The 21297-nt window shown below is 45.6% G+C and overlaps 1 protein-coding gene across 2 annotated transcripts in view; it reads right to left on the bottom strand.

Moving 5' to 3' along the window:
• Positions 1 to 3855: 3855 nt before the first annotated feature.
• Positions 3856 to 21297, bottom strand: part of LSS (lanosterol synthase) — a 42453-nt gene continuing 25011 nt past the window's right edge. For both annotated transcript variants that reach the window (XM_030835654.2, XM_060297672.1), the window contains exons 18-22: positions 8870 to 8935; positions 8382 to 8462; positions 7619 to 7789; positions 6708 to 6786; positions 3856 to 6126 (exon numbers count right to left, since the gene is read on the bottom strand). In XM_030835654.2, the coding sequence (XP_030691514.1) occupies positions 5995 to 6126; positions 6708 to 6786; positions 7619 to 7789; positions 8382 to 8462; positions 8870 to 8935 (529 nt within the window). In that variant the 3' untranslated portion in view covers positions 3856 to 5994. The remainder of the gene's footprint in view (positions 6127 to 6707; positions 6787 to 7618; positions 7790 to 8381; positions 8463 to 8869; positions 8936 to 21297) is intronic.

The following is a 21297-nucleotide window of genomic DNA, read 5'->3' as shown; positions in this document are numbered from 1 at the left end:
AGTTTCTGATTCAATTTCTTAAATAGACATAAAGTCACTTAAGTTTTCCATTTCTTCTCATGCCCATCTAGACAACAACTGTGTCTTTTGAGGAATTTGTCCACATCATCTACATTGTGGAGTATTGGCATCACATAGCTCATATTTCCTTATTATCTTCTCTGAGGTGTTACGCCTCTGAGGACTAATAGGTCCAGCCGAGGCAGAAAACCAAATGTGCAAGTGCAGAAACAGTATTAGCAGGTTCTTGCAGGAGCACGTAAAGCAGAGCATGTGGGAACCGTGTGATCCAGGGAGAAGGGTGGCCAGGCTTAGGGGGGCAGGCTGGACGACTTATTTCTGCAGGATCTATAGTGAGGTACCCTTTTGTATTCCCGATATAGGTTGTTTTCTTTCTTACTTGGTCAGACTAGAGGCTTGTTACTTTTCTCAAAGCATCAACTTTTGGTTTCATTGATCTTCTTTTACGTTTTCTGTAGCATTTGACTTCTACCCTTTTGTCTGGTATATCCTTCCTTCTACTTACTTTGGTTTTAAGATTCTTAAGATGGACAATTAAATCATTGATTTTTTTTTTTTTTGCGCGGGCCTCTCACTGCTGTGGCCTCTCCCATTACGGAGCACAGGCTCCGGATGCACAGGCTCAGCGGCCATGGCTCACGGGCCCAGCTGCTCCGCGGCATGTGGGATCTTCCCAGACCGGGGCACGAACCCCCGTCCCCTGCATCGGCAGGCGGACTCTCAACCGCTGCGCCACCAGGGAAGCCCAATCATTGATTTTAAACCTTATCTACAGCATTAATATGTAAGCCTGTAAACATTTCTCTAAGCACTGCTTTAGCTACATCCCACAAATTTTGACGTCATGTTTTTATTTTCATTCAGCTTGAAATATTTTCTAATTCCCCTCGTGCTTTTATTTTTTACTATAGATGATTTAGAAATGTATTGTTTCATTTCCAGATATTTGGGATTTTCTAAGTCTTTTTGTTAGTGATTTCTAATTTAACTCCATGGTGGTCACAGTACACTCTGTACAGTCTCAATCCTTTTGAATTTCTTGAGACTTGTCTCATGATCCAGCATATGGCCTATCTTAGTGAATGAGCTCTAGGAAAGAATGCCGGGAGCTGTACAGACGCCGATTCCTCAAGTTGGTTGAAGGTTTTGTCTGCAGCTGCAGAGACAAGTATTACAGCCTCCCACTTCAATTGTGTACCTGTCCAATTCTTTCTTTAGTCCCACCAGTTTTTGCTTCACATATTTTGAAGCTCTGTTATTAGGTGCACATACATTTAAGATTGCTATGCCTTCTTGATGAATTGACTTTTTTTTTGTTAGTAAGTGTCTTTTTATTTCTGGTACTATTTCTTTTCCTGAAATCTACTGATATTAATATAGCACTTTTTCTTCTTATTTGTGTTTTTATGTTATGTATTTTTCTAAACTTTCACTTTTATCCTGTCTGTATCTTTACACTGAAAATTTCTATGGACAACATTGATGTGTCATGCTTTTTCATCCAATGTTAACAATCTCTAGTTAAAATCTCTGCCTTTTAACCAGAGTGGTTGGCCCTTTACAGTTAATAAAATTATTTAAATGGTTGGTGTATTAGTCTTCTAGGGCTGCCATAACAAACCAGCACAGCCTGGGTGGCTTAAACAACATTTATTTTCTCACAGTTCTGGAAGCTAGAAGTCCAAGACAAGGGTACTGGCAGGGCTGGTCCCTCCTGTGGCCTCTCTCCTCGTGTGCAGACCACCCACCCTGGGTCCTCATGTGGTCTTTCCTCTGTGTGTGCGTTCCTGGTGTCTCTCTCTCTTACAAGGACACCAGTTCTACTGGATCAGGGACCCACCCTTAGGACCTCATTTAACCTTAATTGCCTTCTTAAAGGCCCCATCTCCAGATGCAGTATCATATGAGTTTGGGGGGAGGGGACACAATTCAGTCCATGAGAGTTGGGTTTAAGCCTATTATCTTGTTTTCTATTTGTCCCATCTGTCCTTTGTTCTTCTTTTTCTTGCCTTCTTTTATTTTAGGAGGGTTATTTTACTCCTTTATTAGTTTGCCAGCTGTACCTCTTTGTTTTTTAGTGGTCTCCTCTAGGGCTTACAGCAGGTCTCTTCTGCTTACCACAGTCTACCTTTACGTAGCACACCACTGTATACACGAGGTAGGAGCCTCCATCCTCCTGCAACACCCTTCGTGTTGTCGTACCTTTTACTTCTTATGTTAAAACCACCATTATTATTTTTGCTTTTAAAAGTTAATTTTAGGGACTTCCCTGGTGGCACAGTGGTTAAGACTCTGCCTGCCAATGCAGGGCCCACGTGGAGCAACGAAGACCCAACATAGCCAAAAATTAAGTAATTAATTAAAAGAAAAAAAGTTAATTTTAAAGAAAAAATCTTTTAGACAAAGGGAGAAAGCTTCTATACTTACCACACACTTCCCACCTGGTGCTCCTCATTCTCTGAAGATCGGCTTCCACCCAGTATCTCTTTCCCACACCTAAACAACTGAACGTTTCTCGTAAGGCAAGGCTGCTGGACGATTCCTTCAGCGCTGGTTTGTCTGGAAAAGGTCCGCTCTGCCTTCATTTCTGTTTTCTTTGAATATGGAATTTAAGTTTCAACACTTTGAAGACGTCATTCCGGCATGTCTGTTCCTGATGAGAAGTCACTTGTCATCCTTGTCTTTGCTCACCAGTACATAACATGCCTGTTTCGTTTGCTTTTAAGATTTATTCATCCTTGGTCTTCATCAGATTATCATGAGCCTTGAAGTGGGTTTTGGTGGGGTTTTTGGTCTGTCTGCTGAGGTTCATGGATCTGTGGGCTTACATGTCTTGTATTTGGGAACATTTCAGCCATGGTTTCTTCCAATGTTTTTCTGCCTGCCTTCCACCCTCCCTCCTGCTTTTCTAGGTCTCAGATGACACGTGTTGGACCACTCAGTATTATCCAACAGGCCACTGAAGCTCTGTTTGATGTTTTAAGTCTTCTGGCCACCGTCAGGCCGCTTCAACGCTCACCTATTCCTAGAGGGCCCTAGGGCAAGCCCTGCTCCCCTACCTTCCCAAGAACCAGGGGCATCAGGGAACACGAGGTCTCAGGCTCGCTGCATCCTGCACAAGAGGCCTGGCCGTGGGACAGGCATCAGAGGCTGCCTAAAGCCACCAAAGCAGCTGTCCTCCACCATGTGCAGCACGGGTCTCAAATGGCCCCTGGGGCACCACTGCCCTGGGAGGAAAGCTGCAAGTCACATACCAATAATAGTAGAAGCTATTGGTTGAATTATTTTCCCTGAAGAAAACAAGTAACTCTGAAGTTATCGCTATCACCCTAATCCTGAGTGAGGAAAGAGGGTTTTCAAAACAGCGCCAGAAATTCCAAGTGAAAATGCCAGGCACATGTCTTTGAGGGGAGCCCAAGGTCAAGACATGCTGCCCCAGTGCCCCTAGTAAGTTTACCGAGCTCTTCGGAGCTGTGTCTTCAGCTTCCTACGGCTGCCACTTGCGAGGGCGGTTCTTGTGAATTCTGCTGTGACCAGACGCCTTGTGGAGAGGCGCAGCCCAGACGCCCCCTTCCCACAATCAGTGAGAAAGCTGAGCACTGACTTTGGAGGCCAACAACAGCAAGAGAATCAAGGCCCTGGCAGGTACCTCATGTGTGACATCCCTGCCAGTCCCCTCTAACTTTCTTGCCTTTGTGTCCCCTTGTCTTGTGTTTCTAACCTTATAAATAAAACTTCACATTGCAGATGGAGAGATGAAAATAAATCAAGCTGACCAATTAACCTATAATTAGTTGCTGAGAGTTGAGAGAAGAATGAGGAAGCAACAGTTGATTGTATCAATTGTTCAAACATTTTTATTGTCTGAATAAAATTTAAATCTACACATCAACATTGGTTATGTTCAGTAAGGAAAGTATTTCTTGGAGATAAGTTTCCATTGTGAGTTAAGCATTTCCAGTTAGAGAATCCCTCAAAGGGTCAGATCTGAAGTTTACATCCTGCTGAACAACAAAAGCTAACCTGGCTCCAGAGAAAGCTTCCCAGCACAACATTCAAAACTTGCTCCTGATAACCAAAAATAAAACAACTTGAATTCAAGACACGTTAACCATTCTCCCAGGACAGATAACTTGACTTTTAATCAGGTTGAGGCAAATATTTTCCCCTCAAATAACTAGAGGTGCATCCTGCTTATCTTGGAACAATTTCTCTTGTTCCCTGAGACTGAGGGGTGGTGGTCCAACATGGGGCACGAGGGACCCCAATCTATGACGGTTTCCAGGATGAAACAAAACACATGCACGACAAGCCTCTGCCTAAGGGGCTCAAATGTCTGTGTATTAAGGTAGCTGGTAAGATAGGTGACCTTCCATAATGTTTCAGTGTAACAGTTGATTTTCATTTCTTTCCCGGAAGCTTTATGTTTCGTCCAGTGATCTGATCATGGCTGGGCAGTGACCGCTGCAAGAAGCAGACCGTTGGAAATCACCGTCTGCGCTGCTGGTGCAAGAGCAACCCTGACAGATCTCAAAGGGGCCCAGCGCAGCTTCCTCAGCAAAATAAACCCTAGTTTAAAAACGTCTGGGGCAAGTGCTGACATCCAACTAGTACCAGCTGAACACCCGCTACGTTCCACAGTGTGGCAGCCGGTGGAGCCAGCAGGACCTGCCAGCGTGTACACGCGCCCAGGCCCTGCGGGGCTCAGAGCAGATAGAGCACCACCTGGGGCAGGAGGGCAGTGGGGGGCAGCTCAGGCAAAGGCTGGACGCAGGCGAGCCCCGGGCAGAGTCAGGGAGAGCGCTCGGGGGCCACGAGAGCTGCGGAAGCAAGGCCACGTGGTGCAAACCTCGGAGAGCACCCTAAGGGTCTGGGCAGGGATGGCGGGAGCAGGGGGGCACCCAGGCGTCTCTCTGGCTGTCAGAGGGAGGGTGGTGCACTGGGGCCGTGCAGCCAGGGCAGCCGTCAGACAGGGAGAGGCACAGAGGAACAGCAGAAGGAGAAGGCCCTGGGGGGGACGAGAAGCAGGTGGGCCCCTGGGGCGACACCAGGCCTGGGTTTGACCCTCATCGACGCTCTCAGTGACCCTCACAGCCACACTCCTGCTCATCCTCGTAGGTCAGAGGCAATTCCAGGGTTTGGATTTTCCATCCTGAGCCCCAAGTCCACACACGCTAAGCCAGACGGGTTTAGAAGCCAGAGGGGAATTCAGAGGCTCGCCACCTGAGAGGCAGCACCCTGGAAATGTGACCCTCCCTGCAGCTTGGAGCACAAAGGGGGGCGAGGGGTGTCCCCAACACACATCAGGGTCCCACTGCTGCGTGGCCATTAACAACCCCTCACCCTTCCTCACGCTCGGCCTCCCATCTGTCACTACAAGACGACTGCCACCTCTGAGGTAGCGATGCTGGCGCCCCACGGGGCGGCTGAGCCATGACGCGGCGCTGGTGAGCTCGAGACCCGGGGCAGGCCGGCCTGCGGCGTCTGGTCCCCGATCCTCACTGAGCCTGAGCCGCCACGGTGAACAGGCAGGCCCAGCCTCTCCTGCCCGGCCGTTGCAAGCGGCTGTCCCATCCCTCAGCCAGAGACAGAGACAGGAAGAGCCGGTCCTCGAGGGCCCGAGGCAGGACGCGGACGAGGCACAGCTGCTCCGCTCCTGAGGACTCAGTCACTGGTCAGGAAAGCCCTCCCAGCCCCGCGCCCACAGAGGGGACACGTACCACGCCAGGCGGTACCACGCAGCGCACTGTGCCTTACCCACCCTCACGGCTCACCCTGTTCCTTCCCTCTCCCGAGCTCGACCAACTGTTCTCAGAACTAACGCTACGCTGAAAATCAAGTCTGAAGGCACCAGCCCTGCCCGTGCCACAGGCCCAGGCTCAGTGCTTCCGCCGAAGCGGGCAGGGAGGGGGCTGCCTCGGCCCCTCTGAGATGCCCCAGCCTCGCCTGGAACTCGCATGACCAGACGTGCTCTCAAGGGTGGCCGGCGAGGGCGCTCTCGGGGTGCAGGCGGGAGAAGCGCCCAAGGGCCCAGATGGGGAAGACGTTTCTGTAGCTCGTGTAGCTGATGGCACAGGACTTGTTGAAGACCCCAGCGATGTTGTCCTGAAAGGACACAGGGAATGAACACAACGTCTCCACCAGGTGGCTGGACAGCTCCCTGAACCGGGACCCTGGCTGGAGGGCTGGCCGGCTGACCTCAGCAGGCGGGGCCTACCACCACCCCAGCTCTCGGACCCCAGGCCCTGCAACAAACCCTCCAGCCCGGGCCACCAGCCCCTCGCAGCCCCACCAACCCCGGACTCATCCAAGGCGGGGCCAGCCTCACGTGACCTCGTGACCCCATGCCCTTCCACACTTCCTTCTGAGTGAGGGGCTGTCAGGATCAGCCCAAGGGTGTCCTGGCCCGTGGGCTTCTCCCCCGCCAGCTCCTTCCCCGACGCCACCAGCCCTGCCACCAAGCCAGTGCTTCAGCTGCAAACGGCCCAGGCCTTCAGGCCCCGCCACCATCACAGACCTGCTTCCAACACAGGCCACTCACCGGTGGTGTTTGTGACTCTCAGATCCCCAAGGTGAAAGCCCACCTGCGGCCCCATGAAGGACGTGGGGCCAGCTGCACCCACCCGTACCTGGGGCCAGGTGCAGCCCCATGAAGGACGTGGGGCCAGGTGCGCTCCCACTCGTACCTGGGGCCAGTCGCCATTGGGCAGCTGCTTTCCAAGCAGGTAGCTGACTCCTCTCTCCAGGGCCACTACGTCAGGGTGCCTGCAGGGAGACGGGCACTGAACACTCCCACCACCACTCTGCACGAGCCCCCCTCTGGCTGCAGACAGACCTGCGTCCTCACCCTCACGCAGCCAAGCGCAGGGACAAGGATGTGAAACGCTGCACGATGACAGAGAGACCCGAACTGCCAGACCCACCAGTAACAGTCAGCCCACCAGACACCCCGAGGAGCAGCAAACGCCACCGGGGCAGAGGCGAGCGGGCAGGAGGGCAGCCCACGCGTGGCCGGGCGAGCAGTCCCTGCCACGAGGGGCTGCTCTTCTGTCCACCCGGCCACTGGTCTTCAGGGCCCTCTGAGGGCCGCCGAAGCCACATGTGCTAAGCTTGCTCGTCCCGGCCTGATGAGACACCAGAAGGCTCGATGGCTCAGGACAGAGCTCAGCCTGCCCGCTCCTGCCCACACTACCTGGCCTTCCTTTGAGGGGGCTTTAGGGAGATTTCCTAGGGGCCCCAAACCCAACAGGGCAGCACAGACTGGGACACCGTGTGCACGTCTGCATGCACACGTCTGCGTGTGTGTGTTGTGCACACGTGCCTGAGCACGTGTGTGGCTTAGGGCCGGCTGCGGACATAGAGCAGGTGCTGCCACACCTCACGCTGCTGACGGCCCTGCTCCCCTGGCTGTTCCTGTTGGGGGGCCTCTTTGCAGGACCTGCCACCTCGCCCTGGGAGCTGTTGAGGGGGCCCCGCAGGCCTCGCATCCTCCCACTGCTGCACTCGGAGCTCAGCTGCCGTGCCCGCCCAGGCTGCCGGCTCACCGCCCTTCCTTCGCCCAGCCCCGCGGCTCTGGGAGAGGCCTCGTCGCCCCCACCTGACGGCCATCAGCCCCATCAGGGCCCAGCACGTGTTGTGGATCTGGGACCGGGCACTCTGCACGTAGCGCCGCTGCTCACAGGACTCGAAGTCCTCCCCCCAGCCTCCATCTGCCATCTGTCGGGACAGCAGGAAGTCGCAGGCCTGGGAGACCTCTGCACAGGCAGCCCTGCAGAGACCAGCAAGACACGAGACACCATCATGCCGGGCGAAGTCCCTGCCCCCCTTCTCGCCCTGGCCAGGCCCCTCAGGGCCACAGAGAGGGATGCGTGGGCCCCCGCACTCAGGCCCAGCCCACCGTGGGACGTGAAGGGGGACAGAGGCGCTGGCACCGCAGGGCTGTTGGAAGGTAAAGGGAGATGCCGTGCATCTGCAGATGGCCTCCTGGACGTGACCCACCAGCAAAGCAGCCCTCGGGGAGGTGTCTGGAGACAGCTGACCCGAGGCCTCCTCCCTTCTCTCAGCCAGTGTCCTGGCCTCGGGCTGCTCCAGCTCGTACTTGGGTGTGGGGCTTGGGTATGGGTGGGTTAGCTGGGGGAGGGCAGAGGGCCAGAGGCTTCCCTCCCCCACAAGAGCCCGGAGGCTGCGCAGAGCAGTGAGGCACAGTGGCTCATACATTTTCTGGTATCCTGATCTTATCTCACAGTTTAAAAACATTTAAGAACACCCCCAAAATCAAACAACAAAGGGAGAAACACCCCCAGCAGAGTGTCATGCTGAGAAGACCCCCATCCCGCCAAGGTGGGAATGTCCACACTCACCCGTCGCGGTAAGTGTGCCCCATGCAGGCGAAGGCTTCCAGCCCAAAGTAGGTGCCGTAGGTGAAGCACACCCCCCAGGAGCTGGAGGAAGAAGGGGACAGCGCCCGGCCCCTGAGTCCTCGTTCACAGCGGGCGCAGGGTCTCCCTCCAGCATGGGGGTGTACGGGGGGCTGCAGCTGTCTTCAGGAAAAGCATCCACAAGGCCTCAGCACTAAGGCAGACCTACCCAACCTGGCCTCCGTGGGCGGCTCCATGTGCTGGATCCAAAGCCGGGTGAGAACGGATCCAAAGCCAGAGAAGGGGTAGAGCCACCAGGCCACCGCGCCCTTCCAACGCCCTCAGCCACGCTACCTGAGCAGCACGCTGAGCAGTCACCACCGGGGGAGGCTGGGCATTCAGAAAGGAGCAAGGCCCACCAGGAACATGTCCAGAAACCCCTGGGCAGCACAAGCACCCCACACGCATCTGCACCCACAGGCATCACTCACCCTTCCCAGGAGCCATCAGGCCTCTGCTTCTGCCGACAGAACTGCAGGCCCCGCTCGAGGGTCTCCCTGGAACACAGCAGGATGAACATGCCCAATGAACAGTGCAGCAAAACAGCAACTTACCTGCTACCCCCATTCCCCCCACTCTACGGCCTCAAAAGAACGAGCATGGTCTTCCTTAAAAATACGTAAAAACAAACAGTTCAGGGAGGAGATACAAGGTCGAAGAAGCAGCGATTACAGGCCACAGGAGGGGAACAAAGTGGCAGTGAAAAGAAGAAATTAAGGAGAGGAAAACCTCAGGGACGAACCCACATTAGAAGCAGCTACAAACAGGATCGATATCACCGAAAACAAGGTCAGTGACACAGGCTTGAGTAAATCACATAAACGAAAATTTTAAAATAAACAAAAAATGAGAGAGAAAATACATTCAGAGGACAAAGAAGATCCATCGCAGGTCTACCTGGTACTTCCAAAGAAGACCTGGTTCTCTGAAAGGACTAGAGGTGAAGGTATGAATACAGCCTTTAGCGTGATCCGCCCCCCTCACGCTCACTCGCCTCCAGGCACCCAGCCTGTGTCATCCCTCTCGGGCGGCAGCCCCTTGTCCTGTTTGTAGCCAGCTGATCCCTGCACAGCTGATGGTCGCTGCTTCCAGCTCCCACCTGGCTGGCAGACAGACTCCCTGGCTCTACTGTCCCTCCCTTGCTGGTTCTCATGGAGCCGCCATACAGAAGCCCACGTGGCAGGAAACTAAGGGCGGCTCCAGCCAACAGTCATCAAGGAAATGGGGCCTGAGGCTGACAATCCGCAAGGGATGGAAACCTGCCAACAACCACACACGCCTGGGGCAGCCCTCAGTCAATGCCCAGGTAAGGCCCCAGCCCTGGCCAGCATCCTGACTGCAACCCGGGGAAATCCCGAAGCAGAGGGCCCAGCTCAGCCACGCCTGGACTCCTGACCCCCAGAAACTGCGAGGTGATACACGTGTGCTGTTTTCAGCCACCAACTCAGCAAGACATGTTAATACAAAGAATGGAAGTACAAACAAACAACATTAGCAACAGAAAGAGCGGTATGACTATAGCTTTAGTGGAAATTAAAAAGTAAAGAGAAGATAAGAAAAATTCATGCAATACATTTGAAAACTTAGACAATACGTAAAAATTACTCAGAAAATTAACGTATTGAAACTGCCTCAAGAATAAAGAGCCTGAATAGTCCTACAACTACTAAAGATATACGTAAAAAGCATAAACTTTGCCCAGAAAAAGAACTCCAAGTCTAGACATTTTTTAAGTGAATTCTACTAAATTATCAAGAACAATCATTCTAACCTTACACAAACTCTCCTAGGAAATAGAAAGAGGAAGGAACACTTTCCCTAGTTCATTTTGGGAACTCAGCATAAGCTTCTCAACAAACCAGACAAGAGGGATATGGTAAAAATTTCAGGCTGTTCATTAATGGGCACAGATGCAAAACTCTAAATTAAATATTGGAAACTACATACAGTAGAGATATACCAATACTAAGTGAGGTTCATCCAGAAATGCAAAGGTGTTTTAACATTAGAAAAATCTACAATAATTATCTACAATATTAACAGATAAAGGAGATGAATGTATAATCATCTCAATAGAGATAGAAAAATCATTTGCTAAAATACAACACCTATTCACAACAGAGAGAAAAAACAACTTAGCAAACTAGGAAGAGAAAAGAGCTTTGTTAACCTGAAAAGGGATAATTACCAAAAACCTACAGGAGATGTCATTCTTTTTTTTTTTTCATCCACATCACACAGCTTGTGGGACCTTAGTTCCCTGACCAGGGACTGAACCCAGGCCCCCAGCAGTGGAAGTGCAGAGTCCTAACCACTGGACCACCAGGGAATTCCCAAATGTCATTCTTAATGGAGAAATATTAGAAGCATTCCCCTTTAAAATCAGGAAATATGACAAAGATGGCACTATTACCACTTCTGCTAAGCAGAATACTGAAGTTTTAGCCAGGGCAATGAGACAAGAAAATAAACTATAGGCCTATGGATTGAAAGGAAAAATATGTCATTTACAAGTGATATGACTGTCTACAGAGAAAACCCAAAAGAATCTACCAGCAATTAATTAGAATAAAAAGAGTTACCCAGATGGATTCGCTGGTGAATTCTACCAAACATCTAAGGAAGAAATTGTACCAACTCTACAATCTCTTCCAAAGAACAGAAACAGAGGGAATTTTGCCTAACTCATTCGATGAGGACAGCATACCAAAAACAGACAAAGACATTATGAGAAAGGAAAACTAGGGATAAATATCTCTCAGTAGCACAGATATAAAAAGTCCTCAATAAAATATTAGCAAATCAAATCCAACAATGTATAAGAAGAATTACATATCACAAACAAGTGGGATCTATCCCAGGTATGAAAGGCTGGTTGAACATTCAAAAATCAATTAATGCAATCTATCAAATCAACTTCTTTTCTAAAGAAGAAAAAAAAAATCACATGATCATATCAATAGCTGTAGAAGAAATATTTGACAAAATCTAACACCTATTCATGATTTAAAAAAAAAAAACTTTCAGCAAACTAGGAACAGAGGGGAAGTTCCTCAACTTGAAAAAGAGCAGCCACAAAAAACCCACAGCTAACATCATACGTAATGGTGAGAAAAACTAGACGCTTTCCTGCTGAATCAGGAACAAGGATGTCTACCCTCACCACTTGTATTCAACTTCATACTGGGAGTCCTAGCTAATGCAATAAGATAAGACAAGGAAATAAAAGGCATACATATTGGGGAAGAAGAAATAAAACTGTCTTTGTTCACAGATTACATGGTTATCTATGTAGAAAATCCCAAAGAACCGACCAAAAAACTCCTGGAACTACTGAGCAATTACAGCAACGTTGCAGGATAGAAGGTTAATATACAAAAGACAACTGTTTTCCTACCAGCAATGAACAATTAGATTCTGAAATTAAAATCACAATACCAATTATGTTAGCACCAAAAAAAATTTTAAGTACTTAGGTATAAATCTAAAAATATATATACAAGATCTATAAGAGGGAAACTATAAAATTATGATAAAAGAATCAAAAGATCTTCCCAACTTGATCTATATATGCAACACAATCTCAATCAAAATTTCAGCAAATCATTTCATAGATATCAACAGATTCCAAAGTTTTATGCAGAGGCAAAAGAAACAGAATAGAAAACACACTATTTAAGGGGAATAAAGTTGGAAAACTGACACTACCCGACTTCAAGACTTACTGTAAAGCTACGGTCATCAGGACTGTGTGGTATCAGTGAAAGAATACACAGATAGATCAATGGAGAATAGAGAGCCCAGAAACAGACCCACACAAATACTGTCAAGTAACCATTGGCAAAGGAGCAAAGGCAATCCAATGGAGAAAGGAGAGTCTCTGACAAATGGTAATGGAACACCGAACAGCACATAAAACATAAATAAATCTAGATACAGACCTTACACCATTCACAAAAATTAACTCAGAATGAATCACAGATTTTTGTCTTTTCATGTAAAACACAAGACTATAAAACTCCTAGAACATAACATAGGAGAAACTCTAGGTGACCTTGGGTTTGGTGAAAACTTTTTAGATATAACACTCCAATCACAATCTATGAAAGAAAACACTGATAGGCTGTACTTCATTAAAATGAAAAACTCCGGCTCTGCAGAAGACATTGTCGACAGAATGAAAATGTAAGGAGCTCTTTTGCCCCTTTCCTGTTTGCCCATTTCTGTTGCCCTCAAGCCTTACAGAAATGAGGTCACTAGGTGACATTTAACCTAACTCCTGACTCACGCTCTACTGGATGCACACCATGCCTTGCCTAACCTGTCGGTCCTTTCCCTAGACGAAAAGAAGTAGGAATTAAGAACCGAGCAGTTAAAGAGTGACTAGCTGTCTGCCCCCAGCAGCCCCCTTAGCAATCCTGCAGGCAGGCCGTGTGGGCAAGACAACATCTGAAGAAAGCTCATGAGGAGTCAGCCAGCCTGCACGCAAGGAGAGGACACAGAGCTTGACCTCCTGCCTTGATGGTTCACTGAGATTCTTTCCCCTTTAAAACCTGTCAGGGCTGAGCAGAATCTCTGGAGTTGATTCGGGGGACATGAACCCACCTTCTCCCCACATTGCCAGCCTTCTGATTAAAGCAACCTTTCCTTTCTTACAACACTTGCCTCTCAAGTATCGGCTTTTGAGCGGAGAGCAGCCAGACCTGAGCTTGCCACAGACTGAGAGAAAATCTTTGTAAAATACATGGCTGACAAAGGGTTGCTATTTAAAATATACAAGGTACTTCTAAAACTCAACAATAAGACAACAACCCAAATTTAAAATGTGCAAAAGATCTGAATACACACCTCACCAAAGATATACACATGGCCAATAGATACATGAAAAGATGTTCAGCATTATACATCATTAGGAAGTCACAAATTAAAACAAAGAGATATCACTACACACCTATCGGAATGGCCAAAACCCGGAACACTGACAGCACCAAATGCTGGCGAGGCTGTGGAGCAACAGGAACCCTCATCACTGCTGGTGTGAACGCAGAATGGTGCAGCCGCTTTGGAAGACAGTTTGGTGGTTTCTTACAAAACTAATATATTCTTACCATATGAGCCAACCATATGCTCTTTGGTATTTACTGAAATGAGCTGAAAACATGTCCACACAAAAACCTGCACAGGAGTAATTATAGCACGTTTATTCATAATGCTAAAACTTGGAAGCAACCAAGATGTCCTTCAATAGGCAATGGATAAACAAACTGGTACATGAAGATATGAAGAAACTTTACATGCATATTACTAAGTGAAAGAAGCCAGTCTGAAAAGGCTACAGACTGTATGATTCTAACCATATGACATACTGGAGTGGTTCCCAGGGGATGGGTGAGGGGGGAGGATGAATAGGCGGATCATGGAGGATTTTAAGAGCAGTGAAACTATTCTGCATGATAGAGTAATGATGGACACATGTTGTATACATGTGTCAAAACCCATGGAACGTACAACACAAAGAGTGAATCTGAACGTAAACTATGGACTTTGGATGATAATAATGTATCAACATTGGCTCATCAATTGTATTTAAAAAGTACCAAATTAATGCAAGATATTAATAACAAGGGAAATGGGGTGGGAGGGGGAGCGAAATGGCTGAACAGGAATTCCTTGTGCCATCTTTCTGTAAACCTAAAACTGCTCTATAAGACAAAGTGTATTAATTTTTTTAAGTTTAACAGATTGTCTAGCTATAAGATCAATATCAAAATCAACTGGAGAGGCTCCTGGATGGATGGCAGAGCCGGCAGCACCGGGAACCCCTCTCCCGCCTGGGCAAATACTGCACTGGCAGAATGTGCCCAATGTAACTATTCTGGAAGTCTGCAGTCTGCTGAAGGCTTGCAACTTCCAGGGGAAGGTTTGGAGGGTTAAACTGCTCTCAGCTCTTAGCACAGGAACAGCTACCCATCCCCCACCCCAGGACCCAGGAGGCAGCTGTGCGTGTGTCCCTGGAGCATCTTGCAGGACCTAGGGTGGGCAAAAAGGACCCTGTCCTCCAAAAACTGGGAATCGGCTCTGAACGCTGCTTCTGCTCACAGAGGAGCAGGCAGAGGGGCAGGAGGCCACGGCTGTTGCACCTGCCCCCAACTGTTCCAGCCCCTGCCCTCCTGGCGGAAGTGGCTTCCAGGGGATTTAAATGCTATTCACAGTAGCATTACTCACAATGGCTAAAATGTGGAAGCAACCTAAGGGTCGATCATAGATGAACAGATAAGCAAAATATGGTTCATCCATACAATGGAATATTATTCGGCTTTTAAATGGAATGAAGTACTAATAATACCTGCTATAACATGCATGAACCTTGAGGATATTACTCTCAGCGAAATAAGCCAGACACAAAAAGACAAATATTATATGATTCCACTTACACATGGTACTTAGAGTAGTCAAAATCATAGAGACAGAAAATAGAATAGTGGTTGCCAGGGGCTGGGAAGAGTGGGGAAATGGGAGTTATTGTTCAATGGGTATCTGTTTTACAAGATGAAAAGAGTTATGGGGATGGGTGGTGGTGATGGTTGCACAACAATGTGAATGTGAATGTATTTAACACCACTGGATTGCACACTTAAAAATGGCTAAGATAGTAAATTTTATGTTACATGTATTTTAACACAAGAAAAAAAAGATCAGTAGCATGAGAATCCATGAGTCCACACTAACAAATAAGCAAATAAGTAAACAGGGGCAAAGAAAAGTTTTTAATAGAACACCAACTAATACATATGAAAGGACTGACAATTTTGCAATCGTTATATGAACAACTGATGCAAGCAAGAATCATCATCAGGTGCTAAAACGAATGGGTAGAAGTATGATGAGAAACAGGATATTTACATAGTTTAAAATTATCTCCCCGAGAGGGCAGACAGGAGAAGCAAGAAGAACTACAATCCTGCAGCCTGTGGAACAAAAACCACATACACAGAAAGACAGACAAGATGAAAAGGCAGAGGACTATGTACCAGAGGAAGGAACAAGATAAAACCCCAGAAAAACGACTAAATGAAGTGGAGATAGGCAACCTTCCAGAAAAAGAATTCAGAATAATGATAGTGAAGATGATCCAGGACCTCGGAAAAAGAATGGAGGCAAAGATCGAGAAGATGCAAGAAATGTTTAACAAAGACCTAGAAGAATTAAAGAACAAACAAACAGAGAAGAACAATACAATAACTGAAATGAAAATTACACTAGAAGGAATCAATAGCAGAATAACTGAGGCAGAAGAACAGATAAGTGACCTGGAAGACAGAATGGTGGAATTCACTGCTGCAGAACAGAATAAAGAAAAAAGATGAAAAGAAATGAAGACAGCCTAAGAGACCTCTGGGACAACATTAAACGCAACAACATTCGCATTATAGGGGTCCCAGAAGGAGAAGAGAGAGAGAAAGGACCCGAGGAAATATCTGAAGACATTAGAGTCAGAAACTTCCCTAACATGGGAATGGAAATAGCTACTCAAGTCCAGGAAGTGCAGAGAGTCCCATACAGTATAAACCCAAGGAGAAACATGCCAAGACACATAGTAATCAAATTGGCAGAAATTAAAGACAAAGAAAAATTATTGAAAGCAGCAAGGGAAAAACGACAAATAACATACAAGGGAACTCCCATAAGGTTAACAGCTGATTTCTCAGCAGAAACTCTACAAGCCAGAAGGGAGTGGCATGATATACTTAAAGTGAGGGAAGGGAAGAACCTACAACCAAGATTACTCTACCCGGCAAGGATCTCATTTAGATTCGATGGAGAAATCAGAAGCTTTACAGACAAGCAAAAGCTAAGAGAATTCAGCACCACCAAACCAGCTCTACAACAAATGTTAAAGGAACTTCTCTAAGTGGGAAACACAAGAGAAGAAAAGGACCTACAAAAACAAACTGAAAACAATTAAGAAAATGGTCACAGGAACATACATATCGATAATTACCTTAAACGTGAATGGATTAAATGCTCTAACCAAAAGACACAGGCTTGCTGAATGGATACAAAAACAAGACTCATCTATATGCTGTTTATAAGAGATGCACTTCAGACCTGGGGACACATACAGACTGAAAGTGAGGGGATGGAAAAAGATATTCCATGCAAATGGAAATCAAAAGAAAGCTGGAGTAGCAGTACTCATGTCAGATAAAATAGACTTTAAAATAAAGAATGTTACAAGAGACAAGGAAGGACACTACATAATGATCAAGGAATCAATCCAAGAAGAAGATATAACAATTATAAATATATATGCACCCAACAAAGGAGCACCTCAATACATAAGGCAACTGCTAACAGCTATAAAAGAGAAAATCAACTGTAACACAATAATAGTGGGGGACTTTAACACCTCACTTACACCAATGGACCGATCATCCAAAATGAAAATAAATAAGGAAACAGAAGCTTTAAATGACACAACAGACCAAATAGATTTAATTGATATTTATAGCACATTCCATCCAAAAACAGCAGATTACACTTTCTTCTCAAGCGCGCACGGAACATTCTCCAGGATAGATCACATCTTGGGTCACAAATCAAGCCTCAGTATATTTAAGAAAATTGAAATCATATCAAGCATCTTTTCTGACCACAATGCTATGAGATTAGAAATGAATTACTGGGAAAAAATGTAAAAAACACAAACACATGGAGGCTAAACAGTATGTTACTAAATAACCAAGAGATCACTGAAGAAATCAAACGGGAAATCAAAAAATACCTAGAGACAAACGACAATGAAAACACGACAATCCAAAACCTTTGGGATGCAGCAAAAGCAGTTCTAAGAGGGAATTTTATAGCTATACAAGCCTATCTCCAGAAACAAGAAAAATCTCAAAAAAACTAACTAACCTTACACCTAAAGGAACTAGAGAAAGAAGAACAAACAAAACCCAAAGTTAGCAGAAGGAAAGAAATTGTAAAGATCAGAGCAGAAATAAATGAAATAGAAACAAAGAAAACAATAGCAAAGATCAATAAAACTAAAACCTGGTTCTTTAAGAAGATAAACAAAATTGATAAACCATTAGCCAGACTCATCAAGAAAAAGAGGGAGAGGACTCAAATCAATAAAATTAGAAATGAAAAAGGAGAAGTTACAACAGACACCGCAGAAATAGAAAGCATCCTAAGAGACTACAAGCAACTCTATGCCAATAAAATGGACAACCTGGAAGAAATGGACAAATTCTTAGAGAGGTATAACCTTCCAAGACTGAACCAGGAAGAAATAGAAAATATGAACAGACCAATTACAAGTGATGAAATTGAAACTGTGATTAAAAATCTTCCAACAAACAAATGTCCAGGACCAGATGGCTTCACAGGTGAATTCTATCAAACATTTAGAGAAGAGCTAACACCCATCCTTCTCAAACTCTTCCAAAAAACTGCAGAGGAAGGAACACTCCCAAACTCATTCTATGAGGCCGCCATCACCCTGATGCCAAAACCAGACAAAGATACTACAAAAAAAGTAAATTACAGACCAATATCACTGATGAATATAGATGCAAAAATCCTCAACAAAATACTAGTAAACAGAATCCAACAACACATTCAAAGGATCATACACCATGATCAAGTGGGATTTATCCCAGGGATGCAAGGATTCTTCAACATACGCAAATCAATCAGTGTGATACACCATATTAACAAATTGAAGAATAAAAACCATATGATCATCTCAATAGATGCAGAGAAAGCTTTTGACAAAATTCAACACCCATTTATGATAAAAACTCTACAGGGGGCTTCCCTGGTGGCGCAGTGGTTGGGAGTCCACCTGCCGATGCAGGGGACGCGGGTTCGTGCCCCGGTTCGGGAAGATCCCACATGCCGCAGAGTGGCTGGGCCTGTGAGCCATGGCCGCTGAGCCTGTGCGTCCGGAGCCTGTGCTCTGCAACGGGAGAGGCCACGACAGTGAGAGGCCCGCGTACCGAAAAAAAAAAAAAAAAGCTCTACAGAAAGTGCACATAGAGGAAACCTACCTCAACATAATAAAGGCCATATATGACAAACCCACAGTAAACATCATTCTCAATGGTGAAAAACTGAAAGCATTTCCTCTAAGATCAGGAACAAGACAAGGATGTCCACTCTCACCACTATTATTCAACATAGTTTTGGAAGTCCTAGCCACGGCAATCAGAGAAGAAAAAGAAATAAAAGGAATACAAATTGGAAAAGAAGTAAAACTGTCACTGTTTGCAGATGACATGATATTATACATAAAGAACCCTAGGGCTTCCCTGGTGGCGCAGTGGTTGAGAGTCCGCCTGCCGATGCAGGGGACACGGGTTCGTGCCCCGGTCCGGGAAGATCCCACATGTTGCGGAGTGGCTGGGCCCGTGAGCCATGGCCGCTGAGCCTGCGCATCTGGAGCCTGTGCTCCTCAATGGGAGAGGCCACAACAGTGAGAGGCCCACGTACCACAAAAAAAAAAAAAAAAAAAAAAAAAGAACCCTAAAAATGCCACCAGAAAACTACTAGAGCTAATCAATGAATTTGGTAAAGTTGCAGGATACAAAATTAATGCACAGATATCTCTTGCATTCCTATACACTAATGATGAAAAATCTGAAAGAGAAATTAAGGAAACATTCCCATTTACCATTGCAACAAAAAGAATAAAATACCTAGGAATAAACCTACCTAGGGAGACAAAAGACCTGTATGCAGAAAACTGTAAGACACTGATGAAAGAAATTAAAGATGATACCAACAGATGGAGAGGTATACCATGTTCTTGGATTGGAAGAATCAATATTGTGAAAATGACTATACTACCCAAAGCAATCTACAGATTCAATGCAATCCCTAACAAATTACCGATGGCATTTTTTATGGAACTAGAACAAAAAATCTTAAAATATGTATGGAGACACAAAAGATCCTGAATAGCCAAAGCAGTCTTGAGGGAAAAATTGGAGGGGGAGGAATCAGACTCCCTGACTTCAGACTATACTACAAAGCTACAGTCATCAAGACAATATGGTACTGGCACAAAAACAGAAACATAGATCAATGGAACAGGATAGAAAGCCCAGAGATAAACCCATGCACCTATGGTTAACTAATCTATCACAAGGAGGAAAGGATATACAATGGAGAAAAGACAGTCTCTTCAATAAGTGGTGCTGGGAAAACTGGACAGCTACATGTAAAAGAATGAAATTAGAACACTCCCTAACATCATACACAAAAATAAACTCAAAATGGATTAGAGACCTAAATGTAAGACCAGACACTATAAAACTCTTAGAGAAAAACACAGGAAGAACATTCTTTGACATAAATCACAGCAAGATCTTTTTTGATCCACCTCCTAGAGTAATGGACATAAAAACAAAATAAACAAATGGGACCTAATGAAACTTAAAAGCTTTTGCACAGCAAAAGAAACCATAAACAAGACGAAAAGACAATCCTCAGAATGGGAGAAAATATTTGCAAAGGAATCAACGGACAAAGGATTAATCTCCAAAATATATAAACAGCTCATGCAGCTCAATATTAAAGAAACAAACAACTCACTCCAAAAATGGGCAGAAGACCTAAATAGACATTTCTCTAAAGAAGATGTACAGATGGCCAAGAAGCACATGAAAAGCTGCTCAACATCACTAATTAGAGAAATGCAAATCAAAACTACAATGAGGTATCACCTCACACCAGTTAGAATGGGCATCATCAGAAAATCTACAAAAAACAAATGCTGGAGAGGGTGTGAAGAAAAGGGAACCCTCTTGCACTGTTGGTGGGAATGTAAACTGATACAGCCACTATGGAGAACAGTATGGAGGTTCCTTAAAAAACTAAGAATTACCGTATGACCCAGCAATCCCACTACTGGTCGTATACCCAGAGAAAACCATAATTCAAAAAGACACATGCACCCCAATGTTCATTGCAGCACTATTTACAATAGCCAGGTCATGGAAGCAACCTAAATGCCCATCAACAGACGAATGGATAAAGAAGATGTGGTACATATATACAATGGAATATTACTCAGCCATAAAAAGGAACGAAATTGGGTCATTTTTTGAGACGTGGATGGATCTAGAGACTGTCATACAGAGTGAAGTAAGTCAGAAGGAGAAAAACAAATATCGTATATTAACGCATGTATGTGGAACCTAGAAAAATGGTACAGATGAACCGGTTTGCAGGGCAGAAGTTGAGACACAGATGTAGAGAACAGAAGTATGGACATCAAGGGGGGAAAGCAGCAGCAGGGGGGGGGATGGTGGTGTGATGAATTGGGTGATTGGGATTGACATGTATACACTGATGTGTATAAAACTGAAGACTAATAAGAACCTGCTGTATAAAAAAGTAAATAAAATAAAATTTCAAAAATTTAAAACAAAAAAACTTTCTTCCACAAAGAAAAAAATATTAACTTTACAGTGGGGAAAACAAGTGGCCATCTCCTTAATCAACGGTCAGTGTTGACACATGCTTCCTAATATGGTGTACTGAGAAGCCCCATCACTTTTGTTACCTGCTCGACAAAAATGCTTAATTTTATAACCTGAATCTTGTCATGGGCAAACACAGAAAAACATACATTGAGGACATTCTACAAAATAACTTGCCATATTCTTCAAAAATGTCAGTCATCAAACACAAGGAAAGACTAAAGAACTGTTCCAGGTTAAAGAACTAATATATGACAACTAAATACAATGACCCTGGATTAGACCTTGAGGAAAAATGTTTCCATAAACCACACCACTGGTACAACTAGGACAATTGAAATAAGTTCCATAGATTAAATAATGGT

The sequence above is a fragment of the Globicephala melas genome, chromosome 4 (genome assembly GCF_963455315.2).
Source record: "Globicephala melas chromosome 4, mGloMel1.2, whole genome shotgun sequence".
Lineage (NCBI taxonomy): Eukaryota > Metazoa > Chordata > Mammalia > Artiodactyla > Delphinidae > Globicephala > Globicephala melas.
This window is presented reverse-complemented; position numbering and strand designations above follow the sequence as displayed.